At 56.8% G+C, this 26,184-nt stretch overlaps 3 protein-coding genes across 11 annotated transcripts in view; 1 reads left to right on the forward strand and 2 right to left on the reverse strand.

Annotated features, from left to right (window-relative positions):
- Nucleotides 1-669: 669 nt before the first annotated feature.
- HSD11B1L (hydroxysteroid 11-beta dehydrogenase 1 like) lies at nucleotides 670-5,838 on the reverse strand. Of its 6 annotated transcripts, XM_047709397.1 has the most exons (8): nucleotides 5,714-5,730; nucleotides 5,370-5,418; nucleotides 3,521-3,616; nucleotides 3,298-3,428; nucleotides 2,561-2,672; nucleotides 1,801-1,995; nucleotides 1,516-1,681; nucleotides 670-1,430 (listed from the first exon to the last, which is right to left on the reverse strand). In XM_047709397.1, the coding sequence occupies exons 3-8, from the start codon at nucleotides 3,591-3,593 to the stop codon at nucleotides 1,235-1,237; spliced, it is 873 nt and encodes a 290-aa protein (XP_047565353.1). In that variant the 5' UTR covers nucleotides 3,594-3,616; nucleotides 5,370-5,418; nucleotides 5,714-5,730; the 3' UTR covers nucleotides 670-1,234. The 6 variants fall into 6 exon arrangements, with proteins under 6 accessions (XP_047565353.1, XP_047565364.1, XP_047565334.1 ...); XM_047709408.1 differs by lacking the exon at nucleotides 5,370-5,418 and having other exon boundaries at nucleotides 5,714-5,838; XM_047709378.1 differs by having other exon boundaries at nucleotides 3,521-5,418; nucleotides 5,714-5,796.
- A 41-nt stretch (nucleotides 5,839-5,879) lies between these two features.
- MICOS13 (mitochondrial contact site and cristae organizing system subunit 13) lies at nucleotides 5,880-7,763 on the forward strand. The gene is made up of 4 exons (XM_047709673.1): nucleotides 5,880-6,038; nucleotides 6,738-6,915; nucleotides 7,119-7,170; nucleotides 7,529-7,763. Exons 1-4 carry the CDS (start codon nucleotides 6,010-6,012, stop codon nucleotides 7,624-7,626), a joined length of 357 nt encoding a protein of 118 aa, XP_047565629.1. The 5' UTR covers nucleotides 5,880-6,009; the 3' UTR covers nucleotides 7,627-7,763.
- A 3,104-nt stretch (nucleotides 7,764-10,867) lies between these two features.
- Nucleotides 10,868-26,184, reverse strand: part of SAFB (scaffold attachment factor B) — a 36,787-nt gene continuing 21,470 nt past the window's right edge. For 2 of the 4 annotated variants that reach the window (XM_047708906.1, XM_047708923.1), the window contains 15 exons: nucleotides 25,572-26,082; nucleotides 25,099-25,148; nucleotides 24,170-24,264; nucleotides 22,351-22,500; nucleotides 22,169-22,251; nucleotides 21,682-21,821; nucleotides 21,418-21,506; nucleotides 19,630-19,736; nucleotides 16,817-17,107; nucleotides 15,522-15,659; nucleotides 15,251-15,293; nucleotides 12,123-12,241; nucleotides 11,715-11,815; nucleotides 11,353-11,419; nucleotides 10,868-11,204 (listed from right to left, as the gene is read on the reverse strand). In XM_047708906.1, the coding sequence (XP_047564862.1) occupies nucleotides 11,075-11,204; nucleotides 11,353-11,419; nucleotides 11,715-11,815; nucleotides 12,123-12,241; nucleotides 15,251-15,293; nucleotides 15,522-15,659; nucleotides 16,817-17,107; nucleotides 19,630-19,736; nucleotides 21,418-21,506; nucleotides 21,682-21,821; nucleotides 22,169-22,251; nucleotides 22,351-22,500; nucleotides 24,170-24,264; nucleotides 25,099-25,148; nucleotides 25,572-26,082 (2,114 nt within the window). In that variant the 3' untranslated portion in view covers nucleotides 10,868-11,074. Of the gene's footprint in view, nucleotides 11,205-11,352; nucleotides 11,420-11,714; nucleotides 11,822-12,122; nucleotides 12,242-15,250; nucleotides 15,294-15,521; nucleotides 15,660-16,816; nucleotides 17,108-19,629; nucleotides 19,737-21,417; nucleotides 21,507-21,681; nucleotides 21,822-22,168; nucleotides 22,252-22,350; nucleotides 22,501-24,169; nucleotides 24,265-25,098; nucleotides 25,149-25,571; nucleotides 26,083-26,184 lie in introns of all 4 variants that reach the window. The other 2 variants (XM_047708897.1, XM_047708915.1) reach the window with 1 other exon arrangement.

Consider the following 26,184-nt stretch of genomic DNA (forward strand, 5'->3'; position numbering starts at 1 on the left):
TTTTCTTTATGCAAACCACACTAACTTATCATCTTAGAAGAACTGTTCATTTTTCACTAATTGACGTAAATATCTGTGATGTGCAGATAGAAGTAGCCCACACTTTAAAGTCCCTTGTCAGAATCCTACCTCCTGCGACCGACTTCCTCCCTCTCTCTCTTTTTTAAAGATATTATTTATTTATTAATTTGAGACAGAGAGAGCCAAGTAGAGAGGAGGATCAGAGGGAGAGGGAGAAGCAGACTTCCCAGTGAGCAGAAGCCCAATGTGGGGCTCCATCCCATGACCCTGGGATCACATCCTGAGCTGAAGGCAGACACTTACCAACTGAGCCCCAAGACGCCCCTTCCTACCTCTCTCTCGGCACATTTCTTTATCTATAAAATGGAAACAATGGTAGCACCAACTTCCAGTTGTGAAGATGCCACGAGACCACTCATGTCAAGGGCTCAGTGCCTGATACACGTTTTCATCATTGGTACAAAAACCACGTACTTTACGCTGCAAATACGGCCTTTGGCCCACTGACTCTGTACCTTTTCTTTGATCCCTGACCTCCTGGGGTAGATCTACCCCTCTCAGCTTCCACTTCTCCACTGGCAAATAGGGTGGAGAAGTCCCTCTTTACCCACCGCCCACCAGCAAACCGGAGAAACAAAGCACCGTGAATAACCTACGAGCAAAGGAAGAAGGGTTTTATTATGAAACAGAAGGCTGGGTCCAGCCCAGAACACATTCTCTCCCGCCTACCCTGCCTTAGACTCCGTGGGCAGGTGGTCAGTTTGAAGGCTGTCCCCTGCTTGGGGCAAGCGTAGGGGGATGCTCCAAGGCTGAGCGAGTGCAAAGAGGAGATCAGAGATGCCCTGGTTCCAAGTGGGAGATGGACAGGGTTCCCAGGTCTCAGGGGTCCAGGCAAGTCACGCCACCTCTCTGAGCCTTATTTTTCTCATCTGCAAAATGGAAGTAGCAACTGTGTCACCGAGGGTGGCCCAGAAGACAGAGGTAACGCTTTCCAAGTTGCTGACCGGCTGCCTGGCCCACCATTAGCACTTGCACACCCGCAGCTGGGGCTGTTTCCAGGGGCTGGTAGTTTTTCTTGATTGTCCTTTTCTGTCTTGATGACTCTGTCTTGAGCCACGGCCACCAGCTCAGAGGTGTCTCGGTTTGTGTCACCGCTCCGGGGCGGCTGGATGGAGGGTTCCCCTCTGGAAGGATGAGGGCCACCCCCGGGAGCTCAGGCAGCAGCGGCAGCCGAGACATTGAGCTCCTGGCGGATGAACCAGGCCCTCGGGTGCGGCAGCCATCCCCGCAGCAGACAGAGCAGGTGGAAGCGCCACGGGTAGAAGACGCCCGGGGCGCGGGTGGCGCCGCCACGGATCACCGCCAGGGCTGCCTTGGGCCCTGGGGCCGCCTTGGCCCTCGAGACGCCCCTGCGGACGGGAGGATGCGGTGGAGACTGCAGGCGGGCGGCCCCCCACGGCCCCCCTCCCGCCCCTGATGGCCCTGGGGCCTCACCTGAATCCCTCGGCGGTCGAGGCGCGATCCCGGAGGCCCAGGACGCACATGGTGATGGCCACGTTCACGTCCTGCACGTCCAGCTCCCGCCGGAGAGAGCCGAAGAAGCCGTCCAGCGCGAACTTGGCCGCCGAGTACGGGCTGGAGAAGGATGTGGGCACAGGGCCTAGGAGCGCGGGAGGGCACCCCTGAGCTCCCCCTCCTCCAGGCAGCCTTCCTGCCCTCTCCAAGCTCGCCCGCCTCGAGACCTGTGGCCTCCCGACTCCCCGCCCCACGGGCCCGCACCGAGCAGCGAGGACACGACCACCAGAGAGCCTTTGCTGTCCGTCAGGCTGGGCAGCGCCAACGAAGTCAGCTGCACGTAACTCAGGAAGTTCACCTGGAGGCGGTGGAGGCTCCGAGTCACCGCATCTCGGACAAACTCCTGCCCGGGAGGGGCGGGGCCTGGCGGCGGTGGGCGGGGCCTGGGAGGGGCCGGACCTGGGGTGGGAATTGGGAGGGGCGGAGGGTGCAGCCTGGGGATAGCAGGGGTGAGGCGCTGGGCGGGGCGGGGCACCTGCAGGAGCCAGCGGGTCGCCTGGACGCTCCGGGGCCGCGTGCCTGCCGGGGTGGCGCCGAGGTGATTCAGCACGAGGTAGTCCAGCCCTCCTGGCCCGGAGACGCCCATCAGCAAGGAGCTAGTCCTTGAGGCCCCGCCCCGGCCCCGAAGAGACCCCGCCCCTGGCCCCGTTACCTTGAACTAGACAAGCTGGGGCCAGAGCACTGAGCCAGTGAGTTCCGCCCCGGCTAGCTCCCCACCTAATATCAAGAGACCAGGCCCTACTCCCCGGATCTTGCCAGGTTTCGTCCCTGATCCAATAAGGCCCAGTCCAGAGCAATAAGGCCCAGTCCAGAGTTCCGCTCCCTGGAGGCAACGAGGTCCCACCCCTAGCCACGGCCCCAGACAGCATAGTCCTCCCCCCACCGACTACCCAGGCCCCACCGCTTTCGGATCCTGCCCTTAAGGCCTAGGCCGGGGGGACCAGAGTCCAGGCTCGCCCCTCACCCAGCTTGTCCAGCGCAAACTGCACCACGCGCTCGGGCACCTCGGGGGAGGCCATGTCCGCAGCGATGAAGAAGACCTTGGGAGCACCCAGCTTCCGGCAGTTCCCCACCACCTGAGGGGGTATGGGGCAGAGCTACCCAAGGGCCGAACACGGGGGCTGGGCCCCTCCACCTGCTAGACCATTGGGGCCCTACCTTCAAGCCCCCTCCCCGACCTTGAGCTCCAAGTAACATTCGACATTGTTCCCAAGCGCTGTCACTGGGGTCACAAACTGGCAGCCTGGGGACCCAAATCGGGCACATTTTATTTGCTCAATATCAACATTTAAAACTCAGGAAATTTATACAAATCTCGACAGTTCTGGCCTTTCTAGAAATTTTGCAAGGTTTGTCCCCAAGGACTGTACATCTCTGTGGAGCCACAATGGGCTGCTTCTAAGGAGTGTCCACCCACCCCTCTTTTGAGAACCCTGGCTGTTGGCACAGGCTTTGGACACCACCAATAATCCCATTTTTAAGGAACACTCCCTGTTTTACACTCACTGTCTTAATGGATCAACCCAACGCTGTAACCGGTGAGAAGGTACTTTTGTGGTCTCTGGCTTGCAAAGTGGAAACTAAGGCTCAGGGGCTAAGCTACGCCCTTAAGGCCACCCAGCGGGCCTGGATCTTGGCAAGGAAGGGCCCTGTTTTCCAGCCACTCCCCACCACCACTCAGCTGGAAATGGGCTGTCTCACCTTCTGCAGGAGGGCCTCGGTGTGGGCCGTGAGCACCAGGTGGGAGCCCAGGCGGGCATAGTGATAAGCCAGCTCCTCCCCAACGCCAGCACTGGCCCCGGTCAGCAGCACTCGGGCTCCCTGGAGGCTAGCTAGCAGGGCGCAGGGGTGGTCAACCCGAAGGGGGGGGGGTGGCACCGGACGCCTGGCCCGATTCCTCCCTCCACCACCTCCAGGCACTCACCAGGGTCGAAGTTGTCATCCCAGTAGTAGGAGAAGAACAGGGCCCCCAGCCCAGTGAGAAGCAGAACCTTCATGGCCCACCCTGGGTCTGTAGGTTCTGCAGCGGGAGAGAGGACGGCGGGCAGGGACATGGCCCACAGCCATCCCCATTCCCCCAACGAGGCCCTTGTTTGATGAAGATGCTCCGGGCCCTGCCCTCTCTCCTCCATCTCGCAGCCACCACCTGGTCCAGGGCACCACACAGCTTTCCCTGGGTCTCTTCAGGGTTTTCTCCCTCCGCCAGGCAGCCAAATTACATCTTGCCTCCCCGTTTCATTGAGGACAAAAGCCAGGCTCCTTGATGGTCAAAAGGGCCTTGCAGGGGGGACCAGGCCTTCCGGCCCACTCCGCTGTTTGCCACGCCCAGCCTCTTCACGGTTTCTCAGAACCAGCCAGTCTCCAGCCAGCCTCAGGGCCTTTGCATTGTCTGTTGCCTCTGTCGGGAATGCTCTTCCCAAATAGAACCTAATGCGTTGCTCTCTCACTTCTTGAAGCCAGCACCAAACGGACCTTCTCCAAGGGAAATTCCCTGGTCTCCTTCTCTAAAGCGACGCCTGGTCCCTGTCCCTCCCTGGCCTCGGTCTACAACTTCTTGACATGACCTGAAATTATCCTGATGAGTTGTTACATGTTCACTATCCCTCTCTTCTCCCAGACTGTCAGCTCCAGGAGGGGAGAAGGAAATGGAAACCTGGAGCTGCTTGGTTCACTGTCAGGTCCTCGGGGCCCCAAATGGTGCCAGCCATGCTGTAGGTGCTCAGCAGATACCAGACTGACCCTGAGGCCCGGAGTGATACGAGGAACATTGGAGGGAAGAGTTAGGGGCAGGGGGCAGGGGGTACAGAAAGACGGCTCCGTCCGGAGACACCCAGAAGGAATCTTGGGGCTCAGTAGGAGACACAGGAGCAGTATCAGCGGGACTACGATGTGACTTGAGCTGTGGGAGTGGATTTACTTGTTCCAGGGAGAAGGTGAAAGAGAGAAATGGGCCAAATGCTTAACATTGGCGGGGGGCGGGGGCATTCATGAATCTTCCCTGAGAAAGGCACAGGCCCATCACATCTTGGGGTTTCTGTCCTCTGAACTCAGTAGGACAAAGAGGAGAGGGAGACTTCCAGAACTGAGAGATGGTGGGGTTGGGTTGTCTTGAGGTCTCTAGATTAGGTCTCAGTCCTTTGCCCCCTATTGCAAAGTTCCAGCTGCCTCCCCCCTGCCTCCCCTACCCTCCTACTCCCTTCCTTCCACCCTATGCTTTTCGGGCAGCCAAAGGGATCTTCCAAAGAAATCTGATGTTCCCCCTTCCTGCTCCAAACCGTGTTAGGGTTCGCCACTGCCCCCCCCCCCCCCCCCCATGGAGACCAAGCTCCTCACCTCAGTGCCTCGCGGGTCTGGCCCAGGCTCACCGGTCCAATCTCATCTTCCACCATTACCGTCTATGAATCTTTCTCAGCTCTCAGAAAGGTGAGCTCCTCGCTCTTCCCCAGTCATGGCAGCCATCCCACCTCTCCCCACTTTGCAGGGGAAGCCCGTGGAGCCCCGCAACTTGACCCTCTTCCCACCTTGACCACAGCAGCCACTCAGGGCAAGGTGGGGTCGGGCGGATGAATGGCTGGCTGGCCGGCTATCTGGGTGGATAGATGGAGGGATGGAGGGATGGAGGGAGGGATGAAGCGGCCGCCGGCGACCGGGGAGGACTTGGGAGAACCAGACCCTTGCAGAACGTACTGGTCCCCTGACCTCGCCAGGCCTTAGTTTCCCCTCTGGACAAAAAGGGTGTACGACGTGCTGCGCGCTCCCAATCTCGCACTCACCCGCTCGGGCCTCAGGTTCTCTCGCAGTCCAGCGGGGCTGGATCCGGACCTGGGAACCCGGCGCGCACCCCTCGGAGCTCCCTAACCGGCCGGCCGGGCCCCCGACCGCGCCCCCTCCCGTAGGGCCCAGGTCACGTGACACCGAGCCCACCTCCTCAGGGGGCGGGCCAAGCTACGGCCTTCCACCGGGCCTTCCACCGGGCTAGCCCCCTCCCAGCACGGGTCCTGATCCCGGTCCCGCCCCCTCGACGAAAGCCCCACCCCGGATCAGATCACGTGATTCAGGCTCCGCCTCCTCGCACAATTCCGACCTCGCGTTGCCATGACAACAATGTTATCGGTACCCTCTTCCTGGGCCTGGGCCCTCAGTCCCCCGCGCGGGCGCGGGTGGATCTCCCGGGCTCTGAAATCTTCTTGGGTCACTCTCAGGTCTCTGAACGCCTGACTCCTCTTTCTCCCCCACGCCCCCCGGGCGGTGCCAGGCCGGACTGCATTTCCCAGGAGCCTCGGCGGCGAGGCGAGGCGTCCGGCGCCTCACCGGGCGGTGCTGACTCCATTTCCCAGGCAGCTTTGCGGCAGAGGCGCTGTCACCGGAAGCGGCGGGCGAGTCGAGTGTCCTTGCGCGCGGAGCCGAGCGACCATGGTTCCCCGAGTGTGGTCGCTGATGAGGTGCGTCGGGCTGCAGGGCGGGCCCCGAGCTCCCGAGCAAGTCCCCTCCCGTGGGCACCCCCTCTGGTTTGCTCCCAACTGGATCTCCGAATTCCGTGGTGTCAGGTCCCGCGTCGCGCAGGTGGGGAAACTGAGGTTCAGGCGGGGACGGCCTTCCCGAAATCGCTTGTCGCGCGTCCTTCCCGTCTCCCAACGAGCCCTTGCCCCCTGATCGTGTCCGAGCGCCCTCGGAGCCCCAGTTGCCTCCTCTGTAAGGTGGGCATGTCACAGGCGCCGTATCAGGAAGCGACGTATGACACACAGGAAGCGACCAGAGCCACTCGGAAACCCCTCGAGGGTGGCGCGCAAGTCGGGCCTGCTGGGGCTGGCAGGCAGAAAGCCAGGGCTCTCCCGGTCTTCACGGTTCCCTGCTCTGTGCGGGATCACGAGTGACCCCTTTTCCTCCCCGGGCCTCAGTTTACCAGTTAAATGGGGCCGAGTAGCCCTGCTTTCTTTGTGCAGTGTGGATTGAGAGCTGTGCAGGGTAGGTGCCAGGCACGCCTCTGGGCTGGGGGTGGGGGGTGGCTCGTTCTGTCGTATGAGCTGCCTGGCCTCAGGTGTGTCACTGCTAGGGCTGCGGCGCCTGCGAGGCCGACTCCTCCCCGAGACTGGACAGCTGTGCCCGAGGGGCTGCTGAGCGGCTGTCCTTCCCGACCACAGGTTCCTCATCAAGGGCAGTGTGGCCGGGGGTGCCGTCTACCTGGTGTATGACCAGGAGTTGCTGGGGCCGAGCGACAAGAGCCAGGCTGTCCTTCAGAAGGCTGAGGAGGTAGTGCCCCCAGCCATGTACCAGTTCAGCCAGTACGTGTGTGAGCAGACCGGTCTGAAGATGCCCCAGGTACCCTGAGGCTGGGAGTGAGGCTGAGGCTTGGTGGGAGGAGGGTGTCATTTCCTGCGTGGCTTTTGGTCCCTGGTCCCTCCAGCCCTGCTTGGTGTCCTCCGCCTTGGGCTTTGTGCTGCCCTTCCCTGCCTGGGGAGGCGGCTGGGGCTGCTGGCTGGACCCTCCCCTTTTCACTTGCCCCTTCTCGCCTCTCTTCCCAGCTCCCAGCCCCTCCAAAGTTTAACTTTCACATCCGCGACACCTGGAATTCAGGTAGGCCCTGGTCCCAGTGCTTGGGGGGTGGCCCCCGATACCCCCCCAGTCTAGGACCCTCTACCACCCCTTCCTGGTCATTCCTTCCTGTCGCTCCCCTTGCTGCTCTGCGCAGCTCCCGTGGATCTAAAGAGGAAAAGAGGCAGAGATTTCAGGGATCCCTCCTTTCAGGACAGGTCATCGTGTGACCTCAGACAAGAGGAGGCCCTGCCCCACCTCTGCCTCAGTTTCCCTGTGTGGGACCGATGGAGCTGGAACAGTTGCCTCTAAAGGCCTTGCAGAGCTAGGGTTTCCGGGGGCCCGGTGTCGGTGGACTTAAAGCGGGGGGCTGAAGGCGCTGGGCCCTCTCTCTCCACAGGCATCATTACGGTGATGTCAGCTCTGTCCGTGGCCCCCTCCAAGGCCTGCGAGTACTCCAAGGAGGGCTGGGAATATCTGAAGGAGCGAACCAAGTAGCCTGTCAGAAGAGGCCACCTGCCCCGGTCAGGAACAAGGGCCGGTACACCACAGACCCAGACTCCAGACTGGGACTGGGACCCCACTCCAAGGGCAGCTCCCGGCCTTGCCGGCCCAATAAAGGACTTTGGAAGTGCTCCCCGACCCGTGTGCTGGCCCCGGGGACTTGGGTGGGCCTGGCTGGTGCTCGGAGCACAGGGTTCCCGGGCTTCTGGTGCCCAGCAGCTCCTCAGGCCATGGGTTCACCCTTCACTGTCCAGGACCCTGCCTGCTGAGTCCCCAACCTGGTATGGGAATGGGGAGCAGACACTTGGCCCTGGTGCCCCATAGACTATGCTCAGGGCCCAGGAATGGGTTGGGGAAGTACTGATGGTCAGGCCAGGTCGTGGGGGGGGTCTCAGCTCATGGAAGGCTGAGCCCAGAGTGGGGTTATTCTGGAGGTGGGGACTCGGGGTGGGCACAATTCATCTCTTCACCGTCACATGGCCAGGAGTTCCTGTGGCCGCTGAGTCTCTATCTGGCTCAGCTCGGTGATGCCCGTGTGTCATCTCGTCTTGACCCTCTCTTGCCTGCTCTACCCGCAGTCCACCCTCCCCACCATCTAGGGATTCCTGGGACCACAGGCTTCGTGGTCATTACAGTGGGTGGGGGGGCTCCCCTACCCTCAAATGTCCTGCCCTCCCAGCTTCCCCTGCTCCTCCTGGGAAGGCTTTCCCACCCCACACTGGGTCAGCTGCCTGGTGACCTAATGTTCCTCCCCACCGGGCTGAAGTGCCAGGTGGGCGGGCCCTGGGCATACCCCCAGCCGGGAGGGCATCCCACCATGATGGCATTGGGAGGAAACCTGTGTCCCAGACAGACGGACTGTAAAAAGTGGGCTTGGCTGGGACCTGGAGACTCACCCAAAACGCCTCTCTAGGAGCAGGCCTGGGCGACAGGGCCCTGAGCTGGCACGGGATCCTCTGTTCCTGAGTTCTGGGGGTTATGTTTCTTGGTTTGGGGGACAGAGCTCACTGAAGCCCACGAACTAGGATGGTAGCTTCCAGTGAGGAAAGCAGAGATCAGAAGCCAAGACATTGTCCAAGGCGCTCCCTGGGAGGAGTCCCTGGCGTGTGTCCAAGGGAGGTGTGGGGAGGAGTGTGGGGGAGGACAGGTGCCCTGGCTGGCAGTGTTTGGGGGGGCAGAGCCCAGAGTGACCTGTGTCACTGTGCTTTCCAGGAACAGTCTCTGGGTGGATCTCCCATGTCCACTGTGGCACCTGGAGGCCACCTGGCTCCCTGTGCCACCCCTGCCTGCTCATGGCCCCAGGGCAGCACTCACTGTCCCCAAGCGCTGTTTGATTGTACCGTTGGTGCCCACCAGCTCGCACTGCTTTCTGGATGGCTCTCAGCCTCCCAGGTGTTTTGGGGCTTGGTTGATGGAGGGTAGCCTCTGCCCACATGGACCCAGCCACTAGCCCAGACTATGGTGCCATTCTTGACCCCTCCATTCCCTTGTGCAGTCACACCCAAATTCCTCTGTCCACTTGAATCTGTCACCAGTGCCAAGGCCACCTCCCTGGTCTTCTGCCTGCCCCTTCCATCTGCTTCCCCAGGTCCAAGTCTGATCATGTCACTGCCCTAGTCAGAAACCTTCTATGGCTCCCTGCTGCCCTCTGCTTGAGCCCAGACTCCTCCGAGCGCTCTGTTCCCAGAACAGAGCCGGCTTTCACCACTGGCCTTGGCACAGCACTCCCGTACCCTCTCACTTGGCCGTCCTGACTCCTGCTCGTTTTGCCCACGGCTCAGCCGCGGCCTCCGGAAAGCCTCCCTTTGGGCCTCCCGACCGCCCCACGGGTGGTCCCTTCAAGGCAGGAGCCCCCCACCTCAGCAACACACAGGCTGAGGACCAACCCCAGAACACCAACAGCACCCTGTCCCCCTACTTGGGACAGTTCCAGATGTCTCCAGGGGTTGGCAGGTGTCTGTCCTCTGGGGACAGTCATTCCAGCTGACCACCACCGCCCTGGAAGGCTGTAGTAGTCCTGTGACAAAGGTCCACAGGTTCAGGGGCTTGAAACCACACACACGGGTTATGTCACAGATCTAGAAGCCATTAGTCCAACATGGGTCCCCCTGGGCTAAGTGCGGGTGTAGACAGGGCTGGCTCTCTGGAGGCTCCAGTGAGTTACCGTTCCAGCCTTGTCCTGCTGCGAGAGGCCACTACGGTCCTTGGCAAGAGAGCTTGTTCACCTTCAAAGCCAGCCAGTCTGCCTGTCCGTCCCTCCTCCGGCTCCCCCGCCTCACTGCTCCCCATAGAAGGACCCTAACAAGGGCCCTGGGCCCACCTGGGCAACCTGGTTAACCCTCCATCTCCAGGTCCTTAACTGAATCCTGGCAGCAAAGCCCCTTCTGCCACGGTAGGTGCTGTGCGTACAGATTCTAGGGTTTAGGGCGGGGGGACCCCTCCGGCCCCGCCAGGAGGGGTTTATGTGGCCCACCACACGGTCTGAAGCCTGGGTCATGTGTCTGTCTGTCCCCAGACAGGACTGGACTCCGTTCTGATGTGACAAAGATGGAGCCCAGGAGAGGGAGGCGACCAGCTCATCCCCACACAGCAAGAGGCAGCAGGCCTCCCGGCCAGTACGACTCCCCCAGACGGGCAGACGGGACTCCCTCCCAGGCACTAGGGGCACAGCCGCGGGGCCCCCAGAGACAGAGTCTGGCTGACCTGGGGAGGCAGTGCATGGCTGTCCGGTCTTACTCACTGGGATGCAGTTCCACGTAGTCCGTCCCAGGAGTCAAAGCCCGATGTGGGGAGTCGACGTGGGGTATGGGGGCAAGGGTGTGCGGACCGGGGACAGTTGGGGTCAGGGAAGATGGAAGGTTCTGCAGATGGGAGGTTGGTGACGGCTGCACAGCAGTATGCAAATATGAATGCCACCGAGCTGTACATGGTCAGACATGGTCAGAATGGGAAATTCCATGTTCTGTGTATTTTACATAAGAAAAAAAAAAAGCACAGCAGCCGTTCAGCAAGGACTGGGCGCGTCCTGGACACAGAGACCGAGCCTGGGGGACAGAAACACTGGAGGTAGGGCAAAGGACCCAGGAGGGGGCCGCTGTCAGCACACAGCTTCAGGAAACCCTAAGAGCCCTTTAAAGCTGCTCCTTCTGTGCTTTCCTGAAGGAACAGCCATGGCTCAGCAAGACCAAGTACAATTCACACAAGGAGATGAAATAAAGAGAGAAAACACTTTAAATGAAGGGTATGTGAACAGAAACACGTTTATTACAAAAAAAAAAAAAAAACAAAACAAAAAAAAACAAAACAAAAAAACATAAAAACATTCACATTGTATTGAGCTACAATATGGCAGCAGATAAAAAAATTATTGTACACAGTTTAAGATAACTCCTAACAGAACATACTCTTGTAGCCACATGACAGAACACAGGGATCCGAGCTCTCAGTAGCGGCGAGTGAAGCGGGTGTCGTTGGGTCGGCTCCCCCTGTTCTGTCCTCCAAAGCCCCCCTGCATTCCACCGCGTGGGATCACGTGGCCCCGCGACGCCCCACCTGGGGCGAAGCTGCCGCGCCTAGGACCAACACAGATCCCGGGTCACGGAAGGCCGTGCTGTGTACCCCCGCGCCTGCCTGGCCCGCTTGGTTTCTAACCTTCTCCCAGGCGAGCCACCATGCAAGGAGGAGACAGGTAAGAGGGACAAGCAGCATGCGACACCTTACCCTGACATCCCTCCCCGGTTCATCATGTGACCCGGCCCAGAGTGACCAGACATACTTCTTTCGCCACCTACAAGAGATCCAATCCAGACAGCGCCTCAGCGCGGCCCGTGGAGTTCGAAGGGGCTCCAGTCCCTTCCCCGAGCTACTGGGTCAACCAGAACCCATAGGTCCCAGCCGAAGCATCAGCACAGGAACCGCACACACCCGCTGCCCTGGGTAAGTCGAGGCAGAGAAGTGAACCACACCTCCATTTCCCCCTCCCCAGGTCCAGTCAGCCGAGAAAGTTCTCCCTGCCAAGAAGCAGCTTGAGCTTTCCAGTGCTACTCCAGACAGAGATAGTCCCGGCGGAGAGCCAGGCTTACCTTGCCACCTCTTGTGGTCCCGGTCTACCATGCCTCCGTCGGCGGCACCCTGCCACGCACGGTCGTCCTCTAGTCTTCGGCCATGGTCCCCCCAGTCACGTCTGCCCCTTGGAAAAAGAGAGCTCTGACTTGGATTGCCCCTCTCTGCCTTTCCGAGTAGCAGGAGTGGTGGGTTCAGCATTCTGTGTGCCCAGTGCCCATCCCTGAGTGGCGGGGGGTCTGCGGGAAGCAGGACCCGGCTCCCGGTCCGAGGCTGCTCAGGGCTCTCAGGCAGCCCAAGCAAAGCCAGTGTGCTGGGGCGGGGCCGGCACCCATCTTTCCCTCAGGCCAATGGTCCTGAGCTGGACACACCCACCGAACCAGCAGTGTGAGGCCTGCGCACGCGCCGGCGGGGTGCAGGACACAAACCTGGGTGGAGGAGGCAGCCCCCGGCCCTCGCTCATCCTCTTGTCAGAGCCGTAGCCGCCCCACCCGTCACGGGAGTCCCGCCCGTGGCGCTCTGGTCCTCCGTGGCGTTCGGGGTAATGCTGGATATTAAAGAACCGGGAAAAAAAGAAAGCTTTGGTACGGAGCCCGGCTCCCAAGGCCGTTGAGGCAACAAGCTAATGATGACAATGACGACAGCCCAGAAGTGCGGCTGAGCACTCAACACATGGCCTCGTGCCGCACGGGTCTTTAGCCTGTGTGACTGCCACACCCGTCTGCCCGTGGACCAGCGAGCAAAGTCTAAGAATGGAGTCACAGAATATAGAAACTGAGGGCTGAGATTCACCCTAATCCAAGCAGAGAGAACTCGGGCACCACGGAGAGAAGAGCGCCGGCCGAGCGGCCGCCCTGCACCAAAAACACAGTGCTACGCCGAGGGCCTGTGCTCCGGCCCTGCAGAGCCACAGAACGAAAGGGCCGCTGGGGATCCCTGACCACACTCATTCTGGACCTGACGCCCCTGGGCCAGCCCACCGCCAGCCACCCTGGGGCCTTGCTCGTGGAAACAGCGCTGGCACAGGCCATGGGGATGCTTGACTCCGTTCCGGATGCCATCTGAAGGATGGATGGAAGGGGAAGCTTCCCATTCAAAGAAAAGCCTGTTTTGAAGGTTTATCTGAGTGAGAAAATGAGTGAGCATGTGGAACTTGGGGGGAGCACAGAGAGAGAATCCCAAAGAGACTCCCTGCTTAGTGTGAGCCCAACATGGGGCTCCATCCCATGACCCCGAGATCACCACCTGAGTCCAAAACCAAGAGTTAGACACTCAACAGACTGCACGCCCCAGGCGCCCCTAAGAGAAGCTGTGTGAAGTAAATGTCCACCCGTCCTCCACCTGCACCCTGCCCCAAGTGCTGGGAACGTCGACGGCTCGTAGGGAGCTGGGGAGGTGGCTTTGGTTCCACTGAGGGTCTCACTGTCCCACAGATCCAACCTGTGGCCCTGGGGTCATTTGTGCCAAGATCACCTTCTAAGTAGTAAGACCTAGAAAGGAGTCCTGGTCATGAAGCCCCTCGGATGAGTATGCCGGGCGCCCTGGTGCTGTTCCTGTCCGTGCTCATCTTCACCATTAAGACAGGAACTCCCAGAGGCCGGGGCGCGCATGCTCCCACTCGGGAGCCCTAACCACCTGGGCCTCCACCCCGCTTCTCCTGGCCTCTCATTCCCAAATGTGTGCAGACATCTCGCTCATCTGCAGAAGAAGGACAAAATACGGCACTGTTCCTTCTAGGAGCAAAATCAAAACCCAAGAGGGTCCAAGAAAGCGCTGCCAGATGGCAAGAGCTATTAAAATGAAACCCCAGAATAACATTTCCATAAAGAACCTTCAAAACACACCAACCAAAAAAAAAAAAAAATTTTTTTTTAAAAACTTCATCTTGTGATTTAAACCATTTCCTTCACTTTTAAACAATCACAAATATTTAATAAAGAACCATCAGGGCGCCTGGGTGGCTCAGTGGGTTAAACGTCTGCCTTCAGCTCAGGTCATGACCCTGCGGTCCTGAGATCGAGCCCCACATCGGGCTCCCTGCTCAGTGGGAACCTGCTCCTCCCGTGTGTGCATGCATGCCCTCATAAGTAAAATCTTTAAAAAACAAACAAACAAACAAAAAAAAAACAAAAAAAAAACAAGGAATAATCTTTTATCAATAGCCTTCTAAAAACACAAAGCTGGGGCGCCTGGGTGGCTCAGTGGGTTAAGCCGCTGCCTTCGGCTCAGGTCATGATCCTAGGTCCTGGGTTTGAGCCCCGCATCGGGCTCTCTGCTCTCTCGGGGAGCCTGCTTCCTCCTCTCTCTCTGCCTGCCTCTCTGCCTACTTGTGATTTCTCTCTGTCAAATAAATAAATAAAATCTTTAAAAAAAAAATAAAAAAAAAAAAATAAAAACACAAAGCTGAGAGAGAAAAGACTTTTACATAAGGCCCATTTCTAGCTCTACCTGATACTTCCCCACATAGCCACGCTCTGCCGTCCGACAGACCGACCCCTGTAAAGGTTCAGCAAGACCAGAAGCCTGCACCAGTGCTCCCCTCTGTGTCCCCTGCCCCCACCTGCCATCCAGGGCAGCACCGCTGTCTTACTTAGGACAGTGTGCAAGAGGAAAAAAACCCGTTTCAGGTTCAGGGGCGCTCTGGGTACTAATGGTGGGCAAGGGAGCCCGCGGTGCCCAGCAGCTGCACGCGAGGGACCCAGCTTGCACGGCTCTCAGCCCGCTCCGCCCCACTTCCCCACACAGGCGAGGAAGCCCCCTCAGTCTCACAGCTGGAGACACCTGCTCTGCCCAAGTGCTGGCACCAGGACGCGACTCTGTTCTGGTTCTGGAACCTGGACATTTAACCACCGCGCTCAACTTCATCAGAGAAACCGGAGACCAGGTGTACATTTAACTGCGTCCCAGATTCACCTCCAGGAGCAGAGAAAAAGGAATCCTGTGAGGAGTCCCCCAGAGCGGGCAGAGGAACCCCCTCCATCTGGCCACCGCAGGCAGCCGGCCCCTACCAGGCCCTCAGGAAGAGGGAGGGAGCCAGACGGGAGCGGTCTGTGCTCGCCCCAGCGAAAGGACGCCCCCTGGGCAGCAATTCAGCCCAACAACGATGCCCTGACCACATCCTTCCCTCGTTCCCCACGATCGTCCAAGTGAGCCCGCGGAAGTCAAGGCTCTTTGGGGAAGTTCTCAATCTAAGTCTAAGACAGGAAAAAGGAGCCAATCAAGCCCATTTTCTAACACACTCACCCTGCAAGGCACTCTGGGTGTGGCCCAGAGAGTGAGCTGCCTCCCGAGGCCACCCCCAGACTCGCGTGCGCTCAGCTGCGCAGGGCACAAGCATGCAGCCGGCCTGCCAGCCGTGCCTGAAGCTCTTTAGCCGGGACTACGGAGCATTATTTACTCTTATTCAGAGGCAGACAGAACCTCAGCGTCAAGGCCCAGAGAGGCTCCAGGATACACGGCTTCTCCCCCTCAGCTGCAGAGAGAGGAGAAGGCATGCCAAAGGAGACAGAACCGATCCCCAAGGCAAAGCTGGATTCAACTGGAGTTTCTGACTCACCTGTCCTTCTCTTTCTCCCATCATAGATCTTGAACCTTCTCTCCTGAAAAAGACAATTTACATAAAAACATTAAGGAAAGAAAAATTAAGTCGGTTAGGCCCTCCCAGACAAAACACTTCCCACATGGAAACCACGCACTTCATGCTCTGATGGTTCAAGTGGGCCCGCAAAGCCTAAAAGGGCTGACTCTAGTTCTCAGGCATTTAGAAAAAGAGAGGAGAGGAGAACAGAGAGCAAGAGAGAGAGGGCAGGGCCAGGGGACCGGCTGACCTGTCGACAGAGTGGTCCGGGTAGCGGCCCCGGTCCCTGTGGTCAAAGTCGTGGAAGCGGTCCTGGCGGTTGAAGTCAGAGTGGTAGCGCTCGTCCAGGGCGGCCCGCTTTGCTTCAGGCCAATAGGCATCGTCGCGCCTGCAACGGGAAGAAAGAGGTGAACCTAGTTTCTCCTCCACCTTCATGACCTCCAGGGGAGCTGGTGAGTCGGACCCTCCAATGGTCCTCGGCTCCTGTCACTTCCCAAAATGTGAATGGACTTTATTTGGGGGGGGGGGGGTCTTCTCTGCTACGTTGATCTGAGGGGGCTGGCAGGGTGATGTGGGATCCGACCCACGTCAGATCCGCTCTATTTCCTCCAATGTGCCCCATGTCCCCTGCACGGAAGAGCTGCGGCTTCCCCGACAGGAGTGGGCACACGTGCGCCCCTGCGGGTCACCTCCAGAACTGTGCACGGCCTCGACCAGGACAGCAAGCAAAAGGCCGGACCCTGAGCTCTCCTTCGCACAAGGGCTCTCCTCTGAGGTGGACTTGACCCAGCAAAGACACCAGTGGGAGGGCTCTGAGACGCACTTGAAACACACCGTTTGAAAATACGTAGGGCCGTAATGGACTCCCGTCATCAGTATTTTGCACAAAGGTCCTAAATCCAAAAGTAGCACGAAGTCCCCGAAGAGCAGTCCTGCTAGCCATCACCTGGGCCCGCTCTGAGCTGTGCAGCTGACAGCACAAGAATACAAACTGGTTTTTCCCAAGTGGGGACGCAGGCGGAGATGCCTGGATCAGACCAGTATGGGGACTACCACCCCCGACTCCCAACAGCAGGTCTAAAATCAGGTCCTTTTCAACGGGGCTCATTTCAGTATTCACACGTCACACCTGGTATGTCTGGGAAACAAAACAATGTTCTTGGAATAAACCAGAACAAACCACTACAGTGACAACAAAGCCTAAAAGGGGGCCCGAAGGAGCCGTTTTTTGGTCTCTGGCTGCCTGCTTAGCCATTGCATGTCACGTGTGGCTCTGCGAGTCCGTACTCCCTCCTCAGGGGTCTGCGCTGGGACTTGAACTTGAGGCTTCACCAGGCAGGCGCTGCCTTGCACAACCATTTCTCCACCCATCCCTAACCACCTCCCAGGTTCCGGACGAAGTAAAGGACGTCAAACAGGGCTGTAGCATGTACCTGTGCTGCCTCCGGAACAAGACCCCTCCGTTCATGTGACCCTGGGGTCCATCCCCCAATCCTGAGCACCCCGGGGCCTCCGCCGCGGGGAGCTAAGAGCAGCCCGACTCACCGGCCGTCCACGTCGTAGGGCCTCCGCACAGCCGGCCGCCGCTCCTGCTCGTAGCGCAGCTCCTGCTGGCGCCGCAGCTCCTCGCGCTCGCGGTGGATGCGCTCCTGCTCCCGCCGGCGCTCGTGCTCCACGTGCATGCGCTCGCGCTCCAGCCGCTCCCGCTCCATGCGCTCGCGCTCCAGCCGGTGCCGGTGGAAGGCCAGCCGCTCGCGGGCGATCTCCAGCCGCTCCCGCTCCTCCCGCTCCCACTGCGCCTGCATGCGCTGCTCCCACTCACTGCGCTCACGCACCCTGCGGGACAGCAGCAGCTGCAGGGGCCCGGGCCACAGAGCTGCAGGACACAGACCACAGCGCCCACCCCGGGGAACAGGGACCCGCCCTGGGGCGCAGCACAAATGCGGACTCAGGGCTGTGCCTCCTACTACGGGTCAGCTCTCGCAGATCCTCGAATGCGAGGGCAAGGGCAGCAGCAGCCCTGCCATGCCCGCACAGGCCCCGTTCCACGTGGTTCCTGCCTAGCAGGTCATGAGGGCAAGAGGCATGTGCACACTGAGGGTCAGCTAGAGTACGAGCTCAGCCTCGCTCCCTGAATATTTCTTCTGGAGCTCCACATCTCATTCCACGAAACAGCCCACTAACAACAGAACACACTTTCACAGCAAAGCAAGTCTCACCGAAAACCTCTGCTCCCTGACCCATGAGCTTCAGTGAGTCCCCATGGGACTAGAGCATGAGCATCAAAACTTCTGGATGCAGCTTACAAGTTCAGATGAGCTAACCAACCAGCAGGGGCCTGCAGCGGCTGCATGAGGTGCTGGCAAGCCTGCGCGGGGACCCGCGGCATCTACTCTGTCACCAGTTTCCCTGCTGGCCCCTGTGCGTGTGGTGGCGAGAAGCCGGGGACGACGGCTGCCAGGCTGTCCTCCCACACGCCCTGGCCACCCACGCACAGATACGGTCTATACCTGCAGAAATGCATACTCTGGCCTCACTGTGCGTGTGGTTTGGACCAAAACAGCTACTCCTCTCACATGCACTCCTGATGCCCAGGGAGGCGGAGTCCACTGCACGACCAGCGGCATCTGGCCTGTCCCTTCCAGCAACTCTCTTCTGTCCGCTTTCCGGTCATGTTACCATTGCCTTATTGCACTGATTTCAAAACTGCATTTGTTCTCATCGCTCACATACGGAAGTCACGTTTGCATTCGGTCAACTTCTCCTCTGTGACATTCTGGGCTGTCCAACCCTAACTCCTGAATTCGCTCACGTTCACTTTCTATGAACACAGACGTTATGTTTCAGGTTCACGTTTATTCACCAGTGTATGGTGAGAGTTTTGTCACGGACGTGAGCGGGAGACCCAAAGTGCTGTGTAAAGAATAGCCAAGTGGGGGCGCCTGGGTGGCTCAGTTGGTTAAGCAACTGCCTTCAGCTCAGGTCATGATCCTGGAGTCCCGGGATCGAGTCCCGCATCAGGCTCCCAGCTCCACGGGGAGTCTGCTTCTCCCTCTGACCTTCTCCTCGCTCATGCGCTCTCTCACTGTCTCTCTCTCTCTCAAATAAATAAATAAAATGTTTAAAAAAAAAAAAAAAAAAAAGAATAGCCAAGTGACCTGAAGCTACTCGGGCTCTAGTCCATCCTGTCACGTTCGCAGATTACATCCCCACATGCAGATGGATCAGGTCCCGTGGCTCTATCTGCCAGTTACCTCAAGAAAAGTGCCCTCTGCCCACTGCCTTGCCCTTGGAAGCAGGAAGCTGTGCGTGTGGACTAATTAAAAACAATGCCTTACCCCCTTTACTCATTCTTACTCTGCCAATAGCACTAATGTGTTTTTTTAGACTATGAAGCTTAGGGGGGCTCAGTCAGTGGAGCATCCGAGTCTTGGTCTCAGGTCATGATCTCTGGGTCATGAGATTGAGCCCTATGTAGGGCTCTGCACTCAACAGGGAGTCTGTTTGATATTCTCGCTCTCCCCCTCTCTCCCCACCTGCCCCCTAAAATAAGTAAGTCTTTAAAAAAAAAAAAAAGGTTTCTTGATAGGAAAAATGAACTGTTGTAACTCTCTCCCTACATACATTCCACTATTCCTTTTTCCCTTTCCACAGCTTCTGGGGTACATCTGGAATGTTTGCTAACTAGCGCTACTGTACCAGGAAGGCATTCCAACTCCCTGATGTTACCTTCCATAATCTTTAAAAAGAGATGGGCCGGGGTGTCCGGGGGACTCAGTCGTTAAGCAGCTGCCTTCAGATCAGGTCATGATCCCAGGGTCCTGGGATCGAGCCCCGCATCAGGCTCCCTGCTCGGCAGGAAGCCTGCTTCTCCCTCTGCCGCTCCCCCTGCTTGTGTTCCCTCTCTGTCAAATAAATAAAATCTTTAAAAAAGAGAGAGAAAGAGAGGGGTGCCTGGGTGGCTCCGTGGGTTAAGCCTTTGCCTTCAGCTTGGGTCAGGGTCTTGGGGTCCTGGGATCGAGCGCTGTGCTGGGCTCTCTGCTCAGCGGGAAGCTTGCTTCCCCCTTCTCTGCCTGCCTCCCTGCCTACTTGTGCTCTGTCAAATCAATCAATCAATCTTTAAAAAAAAAAAAAAAAAAAAAAAAGGAGAGAGAGAGAGATGGACCTATGTGCTTCTCTGAGATCACTGAAAAAAACAAAACAAAACAAAACAAAAACCACAGGATGAAAGCCAAAGGAGTCAAGAGGTTTAACGCAATATTCCACAGACAGAGGACTTTGGAAATACCCCCTATGACACGATTGTAACTAGTCCAGAGATACACGCAAACCAGTAACACTCCTGGACACGGACTCACCTGCGGGACTCGGAGTCTCTTGACTTCCGAGGCTCTTTGACTTTATCAAAGGACACAACTGACCGCTTCTCTCTGCTGGCCGACTTGCGATCCTGGCTCTTGGAAACCTGGTTCACCAAAAATCCAGAAGTTAAAGCAGAAACAACAACAGAAGAATCAGGCGGGTCCAGGTCCCAGCATCCAACATGGAGGCTGGAAATGAAGACTGTATGTTTAACGGAACAACCAAGTAACAAGGCGTCCCCTCCTAACACGGTCACGTTTTTCTTCTCAGAATTCAAAGAGCCTTATCTCCACACTCAACTACCCCCCGAGTACTTCCAATGGGGTCAAAACGGCAGCACTTCCACCCCAAAACTTACTAATGATCGTAACCAATTTTTTTAATACTTTGTCTTCTGCATCTACAATCAATTCCTTACTCTTGTTCTTTTCCTTAACTAAACAGGCAGTGAGCGCCCGACCACAGCTACTTCTGGTGTATCTGAGGATTCCTGAGTGATTTTTATGAGATCGTCCCATCTCAGCCCTAGAGCTTGTACTCCCGTTTTGGCCATTATCCAATTACCTTGCGTAAAATAAATGTAAAAGAGCTCACATGTATTACATATTTGCGCAAACACAAGCAGACTGAAACCTTCCGTATTTGCAAGGCTGGCTTGCCAGAACTTCAATGGTTTGTCACTTCGCAGCATGCGGTGGCATGGCCGGCCTGGGGCTGCCACCTGGGAACTTAACGCCCAGAGCGCCTCCAGGCGAGAGCTCCCTGGTAAGGGTGGTTCACTGGGCCTAGACCATGCAAATGTGCTTTGTGCTGACTGCGTGCTCTCAAAATCTCAAACAGAAGTTTGGTCTGTACCTGGCAGAGTGCCTATGTAACCAGTCCCCAGTAAAAGCCCGGGGTGCTGAGGCTCTAACGGGCGACGGTGATGGGCGCCCTGGGCAGGAGCAGTGCCCAGGTGCCACTGCCCTTTTAGTGCTGCGTGAGCTCACGGGCAGAGGAGAGCTCCAGGGAGCCTGCAAGGGTCTCCCGCACACTCTATCTGAGTCTATTCCCCACGACCTGGCTGCGTGTCCTTACCGCACCACGGAGTCAATCTTCATTGGGCGTGCCACCACAGGGTAAGCCCAGCGGTCCTTACAGCGAATCACTGCATGTGGGACCCGAATCTATCAAAAATTGCATTTATGGACAACAGCTGCTTAAGACCCTAAGAGCAGGAGGAGTGAAGTGGTAAGAACCCGAGATGGGTCCTCTGTGAACTGTGTTCTGTGGAGCATGTGCAAGGAGAAAGAGTGTGGGACAGAACCAAAATGGAGACCGGACTCAGAAAGGCAGGAAAGGCTGGCTGGGTTGTATGTGAGTTTAGGAATGCACGATGGAGAGCTGCTGAAACTTTCAGGGGAGGCAATGGAAACAGCCAGACATGGGCTGATTTGAGGCGGGGATGGCGGGAACCAACCAGTCCCATATTTGAATTTTGTAAGACCAGTGCTCTAACCCTTGATCTACTGTGGAACCTTCTCCACCACATCTGAATTTTAAAATTAGCTTTAGGGAAATAAAATAAAAAATAAAAAAACTCTCATCAGGAAAGAGTTAAGTATTTATAAACGAAAGCTTTTTAAACTCTTTGTTTTTTAGAATATCAAGCTGTCTACAATTTGAAAAGGTATACCACCTTTCTCTTAAACGAATTTAAGAATTGCCTAAACTCTACAGAAACATAGATGAAAGAAATGCGATATGAGAAAATACTATACCCTAGTTAGAAAATTAATACTCACCCTCTCTTTGGATCCTGATGTTTTGACACTAATAACAGGCACGCCTTTCGATTTATCCATCACCACGGTCCGCTCCGTTCCTCTACTTCCTACAGGAGGAAAGGAGTTGTATGACGTAAGAAACAGGAAACACTCAGATTAGCAAAAAGTACTCAACTCTATGGCAAAGAAATCCAGTCTGTGCTGCTGACTGAATACAGCGAACCACGAACCACACCAACCAGGAAGAGAAAAAAACACAGGTGGCATCTCCGGTGACAGCACCTGATTTTGTAGTGCGAGATCGCTCTGATGGGCCAGGTTTCTGATCGTCTTGGTCTTTACTCTTTTCCCCGCCTCCGTCTTCGCTCTTCTTAACGTCCTCCTTCCGATCGGCTTTATCTTCCCTCTTAAGGTTCGCAGACCTAGAAGTAACGGCCCAGGACACACAAGCGTGTTACATCCCATACTCAAGAAGCGAAGCAGCCCCAACTGGACCCTTGGCCCGAGCACCGCAGGACCAGGAGGCCGCCTGGGCCGGCACGAAGCGACAGTGAACAACAGGAAGTCCCCCCTGCTCTCCCCAAGTTCCCCTGGCATCGGGCCTTCAGGAAGGACCATCTCAGCCGCCACAGGTGAGACCCTTCCTCCAAACCTAAGAAAAAAAGGGGTGAGGGGCCCCGCGGCCCCCCTCCAGCTGTGGAAAACGTGCAGACCGGGAACTACAGAGAAGGCCCCTCTTGGCCACAGCTCCCTCAGAGCAGAGCAGTACCTGTCGCTGGTGCTGGCCTTCTCCTTTTTCCCCTCACCCTCTCTCTTTTCAGAGGTCTTCTTCCCAGTAGGCTCATTTTTTGCCTGAAAGAGAGAATCAAACCCAAGTATTACCACAGACACATACACGTTGCCTGATATGTATATAAAAGGTCGCATCCCTGGAAGAAAATAACCACTTACCTTTTCCACTGAGATCATCTTCCCGTGGAGCTCTGTCTTGTGCAGCTGGTTAATGCACTCTGTGGCCTCTTCTGCTGTGGACATTGTAACGAAGCCATAGCAGCGAGCTCCAGGACTCCGGGCATTTGTCACCACCTTGGCACCCACCACCTCAAAGGAAAGCACACAAGCATGGCTCAAACAGGAGCCCCCTCAAGCCCCCGTTGGAAATGAGCAGGGCATCGCAGCTCACGGTGCTTTCCGCGGATCCGCAAGCCCTGGCACCCTCCCTGGGGTGTGGACATCGGGGAGGCAGTCACCTGGTGCCTGACAAGTGGCACCTGACAGCAGGGAAGATGATGCTATTGCCTCACTGCAACTCCTCGGAGGCTTTGCTCCCCCTCTTCCGACCGCTCCTCCTGGGGACCAGGACGGCAGTGCCGAGGAGCGGCACGGAAATGAGATGCATGGCACACCACTGCTGGCATTCCACCATTCCGCATGTGCAGTGAAGTGGAAGACAGGCCTGCGGATGGAGCCTGACAGACGACACGTACTCGGAGCAACCGCGAGACAATGGTACGCGCGTCCCGGCGCTACAGGCACATCGTCACACGCGACTCAGTTTTCCTGACGGCCCACAAGCCAAGGGTTGGCCCCCAGGCTCAGGGAGGTCCCACACAGCCTATATTCCCATTCCTATTCCTGTACTAGACCACAGGGAGACTCAGATCCAAGGGAGTTTCTAAGAGGGCTGGTCCCTGACTCAAATACCCGAAGCCTGCAATGTACCCAGGACACTGGAGGCCCCGGGTGACAGGTCCCTTCTGGGAGCACCCACCTGCTGAGGGCCACAGAGAATCATCAAAGGGATGAGCCTCAGGGACTCGCCAGTTACTGCTACAGGCACGTCATATTTAATTTTGCTCGTCAGTTCTTGGACATCAATAACCAAAGTAAATACTATTAGTTTTCTCTGCTGTGATCTGTTGAACCCTTAGTACGAATAAAAATCCGTGTCTTCGGCTTGCCCCAAAAGCTACGTCTGAGACAAGGAGCCCAGGATATCGAGGACGACTAGCAAAGCGACGCACCACGGGTGCTGTGAAACACACAGGGACCCGCAGCAGGCCTTGGGGCCAGGGAGAGGCAGCCGCTCTACCCATCACGGCCACAGCTCACGGCCGAGCAGGGAGGGAGGACAGGCGGGCACTCCAGAGGGCACGTGGCCAGCGCTGGCCCAGCTGTGGGTGAGAACAGGGGAGTGGAGTGTCACGGGGCAGAGGCACCAACAGCTCGGCTCCGGCTACACACACCATCCTGAGGAAGCAGTAGCTCTGAGGACTCCCAGATGTAGACAGAGGTTCACGTGGGGAAGGGGCCAGGCTCACGGCCACACAGCTGCGAGCAGCGGAACTGCGGCCTCCAGCTCTCCGCACCCGTCTGGCTCCACAGGCCCCGTTCACAACCCCTTTCCACAGCCTCACTCGTGTTCTGAAATCATCCCAACCCACCCTCTGCTACGACCCCCAAAGCCCTCCCTGAGTTTAAGGCCCAAAACCACAGAAATGAATTCAGGAAATCCTCTGACTGAAATGGTGGCCTTCGGCCGGGGAAAAGGAAGAAAAAATACTAAGTTGATGTGGGCTCTGGGACCTTCCACCACTCTCCCCTCTAGCCATGGACAGACAGATCGTCCACAGCCATGAGCAAATGTGAGCTTAAAGAATGGCAACGTGTTGTTCAGAGCAGTCACCAGGACGCGACAATCGTCTGCATGTCAAGGCCATACTACACTGGCTTCAAAACATTTTCTTCTCCAGAAGACCCCTGGTCTTACCTTCCCATATTTGCTGAAAAGATTCTTCAAATCTGTCGCTCTGGTAGTAGAAGAAAGTCCACTAACCCAGAAATTTCTACCACAACTGCTCCGACCTATTTCAAAAGAAAAGCCTGGTCAGAAACACCAGACTCATAGGAGCCTGAACCTGGAAGACTGAAGTCATCCCAGACCAGACACTTTCCCAACTCTCCCAGATGCCAGCTTGGGCAGGAGGGCCCACCCCCTGCCCTCACACAACCCTTGCGAATGCGCACGAGGCCCACCAGGGCTGCGAGCAACGCCGCTTATGGCAGTGAGTCAGGGGCAATTAGGGCCATGAGGAGTTTGCTCCCTTAGAAGTCACCCAATAGCATTAGGGCAGCACACTGGGGCGGCTTCCGAACATAAAGCTGCTGTCGGGATGAACCCAACTCAGATACTTCTCCTTCTTGTCACAAATACCTTCCCACCTACAACCCTTGTTTGTATTCTAGGCTGCTAAGGAATCTGAACCGACAAAATGTGTTCTCCATTAGCGATTTTTTAATAAACAGAAATGGTATTGATATATCTGATGTGCCAGGTAACCCCAAGGTATCCTGAAACCAGACAAAAGCTTTCCATTTCCAAGTGTCCCTGAGGCTAAGGCATCAGCAAATGGGGGGGGGGGGGGGGGGCAGTCAGGGTCAGTGACCTCAGCGGTCACGGGGCGCTAGCGAAAGCGAGAGTCAGCTTCAGATCGGTACCTTAACTCTGAGGACCTGGCCTGCTGCCTACAACCCAGAACCTGCAGACTGAATAGCAGAGGAGCAGAGAAAGGCTTCAGGAGAGGCGGAGGCAAATCTGGGTGAGAAACGCGGTACGCAGTGAAGGAGAACCGGAAAGGCCACCGCTGCCAAGGCCAAACGTGGTGCAAGAGACAGACCGCTGTCGCCCCAGTGACCTACCCTTCTCCTCCTTGGAAAGCCTTTTTGTATCCGACTCATCTTCGACAGAACTAGAGACAAAAGATAATGTCACTCCAGAAGGAAGAAGCAGAGACGAAACAAACTCAAAATTATAGAGCACGTGCTGAGGTTGCATACCTACCCGAAATTTAGTTCTGAAAAAATGATACCCCGACAAACTGGTATTGGAAATCTGACCTAACCATAAGATTTCAGACCCATAGGAGTTAATTAATTCTGCTGGGCTAAAGATAATTAGGAAGAATTAAAGAAAACAACCATGACAGGTTGAGAAAAGAAAAAAGATTATGTAATCAGTTTAAAATAAACAAAGAGAAATAAAACATGGTTCAGAAGTAAGCTACGACTGCATCAGTCTGGCTGGCCAATTGCAGAAAAAACAGCTTATGTGTGTCATTAAATGACCAATGGAAAGGAGATAGCGTCTGGTCTAAAACTGAGAAAAAACAAACCTCATTTTCTGATCAGCGCCCTCACTGGCTGAGGACTCTTTAGGAGCCGGAGGGACTTCATTACAAGCTTCAAAAGCAAACTTCTTCACGTCTTCTTTGCTATCTCTGGGGTCTGGGCTTGAGGCTTCCGGGGGCGCTTCCGCGGCCTCCTCGCTAGAGGCTTCCGTGCGCTCAGAGGCTTTACTACTCTGCTCAACCGGCTGCTCTAGCCCTACAGGCTCACAGTCCGTCCGCGCGCCACCGCCTGGCTGCTCCACGGGCTCCCTTTTCACTACCGCTAACAGGGTGTCTGCCCTGCTCGCCTGAGCTTGCGCTGTTGACTCGCTGGCCAAATCTAAGTCACCCTCCTCCGGGTGGCCGCTGCCAAAAAGGTCCTCTTCCTCCGCAAGCTTTCTGTCTGGCCCCACGCTACTTGTATCCTGTGCCAAGGGCTGCTCCAGCTCGGAACCTTCTTCTTTTACTGGCTCAGATTTACAAGTTTCCCCCAAAATGTCGAGTATTTTCTCATTTTCTACGGATTTAACAGGAATAGAATGGCACAAGGTTTAATTACCAGGGAAATAAAGCAATCACAAATGCGGAACTGGCACGGCTGCCACACTAACACGAAGAG

Source organism: Lutra lutra, chromosome 1, assembly GCF_902655055.1.
Source record: "Lutra lutra chromosome 1, mLutLut1.2, whole genome shotgun sequence".
NCBI classification, from domain to species: domain Eukaryota; kingdom Metazoa; phylum Chordata; class Mammalia; order Carnivora; family Mustelidae; genus Lutra; species Lutra lutra.

Excerpts from the sequence above, each read along its gene's own strand:
- HSD11B1L (XM_047709378.1), bottom strand. The coding sequence starts at position 3,728 with ATGGAGGAGAGAGGGCAGGGCCCGGAGCATCTTCATCAAACAAGGGCC. Across the intron at positions 2,673-3,297 it reads CCGAGGCCCTCCTGCAGAAG|GTGGTGGGGAACTGCCGGAA; the intron begins GTGAGACAGCCC and ends ATACCCCCTCAG. Across the intron at positions 1,996-2,560 it reads GTTTGCGCTGGACAAGCTGG|GTCCGGCCCCTCCCAGGCCC; the intron begins GTGAGGGGCGAG and ends TTCCCACCCCAG.
- MICOS13 (XM_047709673.1), top strand. The coding sequence starts at position 6,010 with ATGGTTCCCCGAGTGTGGTCGCTGATGAG. Across the intron at positions 6,916-7,118 it reads CCGGTCTGAAGATGCCCCAG|CTCCCAGCCCCTCCAAAGTT; the intron begins GTACCCTGAGGC and ends CTCTCTTCCCAG. Across the intron at positions 7,171-7,528 it reads CCGCGACACCTGGAATTCAG|GCATCATTACGGTGATGTCA; the intron begins GTAGGCCCTGGT and ends CTCTCTCCACAG.